Below are 7,500 nucleotides of genomic sequence, written 5' to 3'. Positions count from 1 at the left end.
ATTTAAATAGCTGAAATAATACATTTTTTTTCACAGAAGCTGACAGTATTTAGTTCACATGCGGTGCAATTTCACGCTTCAGAGTAGTCTTGTACATGATCTCAATACATGTACATGTACATATTCTCTTGTACATGATAATACAAAGGCTAAATACAGTTGAAACCAGAAGTCTATATACACTGTATAAAAAGGCACATAGCCCTTAAAAAAAGTCAAATGTTAATGTGACTAAACATTTTCTCTTTTAAGTAATTTAGGATTATCAAATTTGTTTCTGTTATGCTTAATAGCAGAATAATGAGAGAGATATATTTTTTTGAGAAATAGTTTTAACTTTTCTTGAAAGTCAAGTTTACATGCAATAAGATTATTATGCCTCTGAAAAAGCTCAGATGATGGTGTCAAGGTTTCTGATTGGCTAATTAACAACATTTGAGTTAATTGGAGGCACAACTGTGGAGTAGTTTTTAAGGAAAACCTCAAACACACTGCTTTCTTGTGTGACAACATGGGAAAGTCAACAAGCCAGAATCAACAAAAAAGCCAGATTTGAACTGGTTGGCCATAATGACCATTTGGAAGGCAAAAGGGAAAGCTTAAAAGCCTAGGAAAGAACACCATCCCAACTGTGAAGTATAGGAATGGCAGCATCATGTTGTCACAGCATAGATGGTATCATGAAGAAAGAACATTATGTAGAAATACTAAAGCAACATCTCAAGACGTCAGCCAGGAAATTAAAACTTGGCCACAAATGGGTCTTCCAAACAGACGATGACCCTAAGCATACTGCCAAATTATTTAAAATGTGCTTTAAGGACAACAGAGTGAATGTTTTGGAGTGGCCATCACAAAGCCCTGATCTCAATCCTATAGAAAATTTGTGGGCAGAGTTGAAAAAGCTTGTGCGAGCAAGAAAGCCAACAAATCTGACTCAGTTACACCAGTTCTGTCAGGAGGAATGGGCCAAAATTCCTTTAAACTATTGTGAGAAGCTTGTGGAAGGATACCCAAAACATTTGACCAGAGATATACAGTTTAAAAGCAAAGCTAAAAAAAAATACCCAGGAAATGTATGTAAACTTTTGACTGTCTAGAAATTAATAAAAAATTCTCAAAATAGAATTCTCTCATTATTCTGCCATTTAGCAAATGTAAATCATTTAGGTAATTCTAAAACAGACAGTTCACCCATTTTTTTCTCTTTGAGTTTCTTCTTTCTGCTCAACACAAAAGAAGATATTTTAAAAAATGTCAGAAGAAAACCTGAGCCATTGACTTTCATGGTGTTTGTTTTTCCTATTATATAGGTCAGTGGTTACATTTTTCTTTTCTTTTCTTTTTTTTTTCCAAAATATCTTCTTTGATCTTCAATGAAAGAAAGAAACTCTTAGGTTCTCAATGTTTTATAGCACTTGAGGGAGAGCAAATAATGAGTAGAAGATAAATTTGCTTATATATTACTGTCTGTTCACTTGTCTTCAGCAGTGTTTATAAACTTTGACTAACAGTTGCTTCTATAAAAGAAGTGCCTTAGTGTCCCATCAGTGACAGCTTAATCATGTGTAGAAAAAAGAAAATCAAACATGGTCATTTCTGCTGACCATCAGTACAGTGTTGCAGTTGAAATTCATTAAAATTATGCAATTATTAGAATGTTTCAAACAATGAAAATGACAAATAGTTTTAAAAACATTTAGCTAGGCCAGTGACGAATTATAAAATGGTGAAAATCTAAAAGCCAATCTGATTGGACCTTTTGTAAAAAATATTAAGCATTAACTATGCTTCCACAACAAAGGGGTGATTTAGACAAAACTGGAATATTGCTTAAAAAACAACCATTTGCGAATAAAGCACCGTTTCCATCCAATAAGTCAAAGAGAACAAAATAGTCATGTCCTGATGAACTGGAAGCAAATATCTAAAAGAAAAATGAAATTTACTGCGGTAGGAGAAGCCACTGTGTGTTCTTATTTAATACACTCAAAAATACGTTTGCTGTTTGTTCAAACTTTATTTAAAAAAAAAAAGAGCTGAAATTACATAATTCTTAAGCTTTTTTGGGACAGCTCAATGGTTTCATGTTTAATTCACCTACGTTTGTAAAACTAATGAGCTAACTCTTTATCCGTTCATTCATTTTCTTTTTGGCTTAGTCCCTTTATTAATCTGCGGTCACCACAGCGGAATGAACCACTAACTTATCCAGCATATGTTTTTACGCAGCGGATGACCTTCCAGCCGCAACCCATCAATGGGAAACATTGATACACGCACATTCACACACAAATACTACGAACAATTTAGCTTACCTAATTTACTTATAACGCATGTCTTTGGACTGTTGGGGAAACCGGAGCACCCGGAGGAAACCCACGCCAACACAGGGAGAACATGCAAACTCGAACCAGCGACCTTCTTGCTGTAAGGCGATTGTACTAGCCACTGCATCACCGTTCAGTCCATGTTGTTCCAACACAAATCAATTATCTGGAACCCAACATTTTTTACAATAATAAATTAAAAATAAAAAAATTGGTGTGTAGTTACATCAATAATACACAAGTAAATACTATGTACCTGTGTGTACATACACTGTAATTACATACTACTTACACATCTAGTTGCCATGTAAGTTCACAGGTATAAGCGACAACATAAAGGGGGACCTATTTTTTATATGTATTTTCAAAAATCTATCCGCATCTTGTCATTTCCATGAATCGTTTTATGCGATAATTAAAAAAGCAACTAAAAAAAGGTGAATAGAAACACAGCTATTTAAATAAAATTGTAAAGAGTTAAATTGTAAAATGAGGAAATTAACATGCAAAAACATTGTAACTTTAGTTATTGCCATGGCAGTATTTACAGTGGTATCAAAATTTTTTAAGCTATCGACTACAAGTTAGCAGTTCTAGTATCCTGACAACACTAGTTCACACAAACACTGATACCAGCTTTGTGTTTATTAGCCGATCTCTCTAGACACCATTTCATTGATCAGTTGGATCATTATTTCAGGCCTGTAAGAGGATCACGAGAATGTGTCTTAATCCGCTGTGGCATGACTAGCTTGTTTAAACAATCTGCTGGGAAGATATGCTGACTGTCCATTTATCAGGCCTCTGTTTCTGTGGTGGTAATCACTTTTCCTCGCAGTTGAACCAGCTGAGGTAACGTTACTGGGCTCCTTTGAAGCTGTGGAAGGAGAGGAGATCAATCTGAGCTGCTCCACGTCCTCCAGTAATCCACCCGTTCACATCCGCTGGTGGCTCGGGTTCAAAGAGCTCAACAGAACAGAAGTTACCTTCGCCGAGGTATTTCACACTTCACTTAACGGTCAAGATGGGGGTGTAACTGTCATTTAATAAATTAGCTCTTATAGTTTTGGATAAAAATGCATTGTTATACTGTAATAAGTCGTAAGAATATACTATTGTGGACAAAATCATTAGGAATGGTCCTAGGAAATGTGTATTCTTTTTAAGTTATTTCCAAAATGCCATTTAACCGAGAAGAAACTGTTTAAATTGTCCACAGTGCATAAGTGTATGTGTGTGTAAATGAATGTGTATGGGTGTTTTCCAATACTGGGTTGCAGCTGGAAGGGCATCCTTTGTGTAAAACATATGTTGGAATAGTTGGCGGGTCATTCTGCTGTGGCGACCTCTGAAATGGAGACCAAGCCGAAAGAAAATGATTGAATAAATTAATGTATAATTTCTCAAGGAGGTTAATAATATATACCCAACACAGGCTCATTGCAATTATCTGCACAGGACTGCATTTTTGAGAACCGACAAATATGTACCCTGGACTACCTTGCCTTGCAGTTTTTGTTTTCACAAAACCCTGAGAGGTTGGCCTGTATATTATTCACATCGTCAAATATGTTACTGAAGCATGTTTTCTCATACGTAGCATTTCTTGTAAATCTACCAGAGGCATTTCTGTAAATGATAACATCCTTTTTGTGCACGTCCGTGGAAGAAGCCGGTCAGCTTGTCATTGTGCTTAATATATCAGCTTTATATCGACTGACCCAACCTCATCCTTCTCTTTTTCAAAAACAAACTAGAAGAGAAGAGTCATTGCGGTCATGTGCTTCTACCACGTCTTTACACTGCTTTTTTGGGTTTCATTTTACTTGGGTTTTATTTTACCCCGGTTCGCTATGCCTCCCAGGTCTGCCGCCATTCACGGTGAGCTACCGCACAAACCAGTCATGAAAAGCCATCCATACAGCAGCAAGACCACCTTTAGTATTTATTTTACACATAAAATGTATCCTTATGTACCTGCGAGCATATATTTTTCAGTTCTCAAAAATGTACAGGAGTACACATTTTCCCATTGTAACTATTTGTTACATTTTTCTACATTAGAGACAAAATACTACACCATAATAATACATATATATGACACGTTGAGTAGTCCCCTCCCCATTTCCCCACCCTCCCTATTTCTTCCATAGATATATTAATAAACAAAACTATTTTCTCAATTAACAACATCGATAGTACAAAATAAGAATAAAAAATAAATTCCAGCTTTGCAATCACATTATAACGTATAGTACATTACAAATAATTCAAGTTTATGATATTTAACAGTTATCAATGTTTTAATATTTATCAAATTCTTGGTGAGCATAACAAACTCCTTCTAAAAATGTAAGTCAAACTCATGTCAAAATATTTCTATTATAACAAAAATATATTGTGGAAATATGATATAATATAATATAATATAATATAATATAATATAATATAATATAATATAATATAATATAATATAATATAATATAATATAATATAATATAATAATATATAATATAATATAATATAATAATATATAATATAATATAATATAATATAAGATTATAATATAATATAATATAATATAATATAATATAATACAATACAATATTATAATATAATATAATACAATATAATGTAATATAATATAATAATATATAATATAATATAATATAAGATTATATTATTATATTATATAACATAAAATAACATAATATAATATAATATAATATAATATAATATAATATAATATAATATAATATAATATAATATAATACAATTTAATGTAACTGATACCAGTGCACTTACTTTATCACACAGTTTTGGTTCATCCTCAAATGAATAAAAGATCTTCACAGTCCACGCTATAAAATTAAGTTAACACAAGGATCATATTCATTCATACACACATTCACCTTGCCACATCTTTAATTTGTAACTCTAAAAATATGTCTTACTTCATCAACAATACAAACTACCATCTAAACACTTTCCCGAGCCGAGAAAGGCTAGCGCTTGATTAAAGGAATAATTCTCAATTATTGTGCAGAATAAAGCCAGCGAGCCTTGACCCGAGAGTGATTCAAAGTCTCCATCAAGACTCTGCTTTTACTTTTAGATTCTATTAGTTACTACATAATATTCTGTGAGATCAGGGGCTTTTAGAGTCTCTCTCTTTTTTTTTAATCTCCCGCTCTTCCTCTCCAGAGGCTGATTTGAATGAAACATAAGTGAATAAAAGCCGACCCGAGGCTGCTCTGCGCTTCACAGGACCCTCCTTGTTCATTTGGAGGTGTTTTACATCTGATCTTTCATTTACATGCTGGTGTTAATTTAATATTTTATTTTTTTTCACTCCCAGCTATTCTTCATGATATGTTTCCTAGCATTGGTTTGACTGTAATTAGCTGCGAAGCCAAGGTCAGTGCTCTAAGAAGGTATCATTTAGAAGTTAGCAAATGAGCATAAATATTAAGCAGTATTAAAATAATGAAAACGATCAAGGCAACGCTTCTATTCAACACATTTCCCCTGAAGGTTGTGCAGAAATCAGATAATATATAAAGTCACTAATGTTTAATCTCGATGTTTTACCCTTAAATAAAAACTATTTAAGAGTGATGTCTTTTGCTAATAGGACATTTTTTTTATTTTAAATGCATTGTTTTGTTTGCCTACCATTTACTCACTCTCAATTTGATCTAAACCTGTACACAGGGTTGCCACGCTTCTTGAAAGTACTTGAATCTGAGACATATAGATTTAAGGCCTGGAGGGTACCGTACTGTACTGTAAAAAAATATGCAGTGCATCCAGAAAGTATTCATAGCCCTTCACTTTTCCTCATTTTTCAATGTAACAGCCTCATTCCAAAATGGAATAAATTAATTTAGTACCTCAAAGTTCTAAACACAATACACCATAATGACAAATGTGAAAAAAGATTTTTTCAAATTGCTAATTTAAATGGCAAAAGTTGCAAATTTATACAAAACCTGAAAAATCATATGTACATAATAGGGATGTAACAATATTGTAAATACCGTCATACCGCAATAGTAATTTTTTTCAATATTACCTTAGGTGCATGACTCAATAAAACTATATTTCTGAGAAAAGTTTGCTTAGGCGAATGAAGCGAACGGGAGGTAGCGGGAACTACAATTCCCATCAGCCTAGGCATGGCCATCATCCTTTGTTCGTCTGTTGTCACTACAGATCCAGTAATGCGGAAATGAAGTGTGTGAACCTAAAGCGGGTTTTAAATCGGATGTGTGGAAGTATTTCGTTTTTTTTCTAAAAAGATACGAAAAAGGAAAAAAGGTGACAGACAAAGAAAAAAACGGTATTCAGGCACTGCCAGACTGTGGTGAAATATAAGTCGGGGAATACAACTAAAAACAGTCATCGGGACTGCAGAACACAGCACACTTGTTAGATTGATGCAGAGATAGACTTGTGTACCATAAAGAGACCTCTATCTCACTCATGGCTTGTCCTCTCAAGTGGTGGAAAGACAATGCACAGCGTTACCCACTGCTGTCAACCTTGGCTAAATCATATCTCTCTGTCCCAGAAACCTCAGTTCCAAATGAGAGGGTTTTTTTCTGTTGCAGGGGACCTTGTAAATGCCCAGAGATCCCAGCTTTTGCCAGATTATATTTATATGATAATTTTTCTTAAAAAAAAAAAAAAAAAAAAAAAAAACATCTCTATCCAAGTGAGTGAGTGATTTAATGTTGAATGTGATGAGTTTTCAACAATACTAAATTGAAACTTTATTTTTTATACATGGTTTTATAGTTTTTTGTTATTAAAATTGAAAAATTGAAGTTCCTGTTTCAAAACTTACAGATAGATGGCTACTTTGTATGTCATTGATATGTTCAGTGCTAAGGTAAATAAGTACTTTTGGCACTTTTTTCGAGTCTTTTCATTAGTTTTGTTTTCCTGTAAATTACTCAATCAAAACTGTACTGTGCCATTCATACCGAGGTATTACCGTACCGTGAAATTCAGATACCGTTACATCCCTAGTACATAAGTATTCACAGCCTTTGCTCAATCCTTGTTGATGCACCTTTGGCAGCAATTACAGCCTCAAGTCTTTTTGAATATGATGCCACAAGCTTGGCACACCTGTCTTTGGGAATTCTTTTCCCCATTTGTCTTT

At 33.7% G+C, this 7,500-nt stretch overlaps 1 protein-coding gene across 12 annotated transcripts in view; it reads left to right on the top strand.

Annotated features, from left to right (window-relative positions):
- nphs1 (NPHS1 adhesion molecule, nephrin) overlaps positions 1 to 7,500 on the top strand; it is a 483,647-nt gene that overhangs the window by 401,387 nt on the left and 74,760 nt on the right. For all 12 annotated transcript variants that reach the window (XR_012390576.1, XM_073923248.1, XM_073923252.1 and 9 more), the window contains 1 exon segment: positions 3,169 to 3,326. Coding sequence is in view for 9 of the 12 variants with exons in the window: in XM_073923248.1 (XP_073779349.1) it covers positions 3,169 to 3,326 (158 nt within the window). In the remaining 3 variants the exon portion in view is untranslated.

The sequence above is a fragment of the Danio rerio genome, chromosome 15, assembly GCF_049306965.1.
Source record: "Danio rerio strain Tuebingen ecotype United States chromosome 15, GRCz12tu, whole genome shotgun sequence".
NCBI lineage: Eukaryota > Metazoa > Chordata > Actinopteri > Cypriniformes > Danionidae > Danio > Danio rerio.
This window is presented reverse-complemented; position numbering and strand designations above follow the sequence as displayed.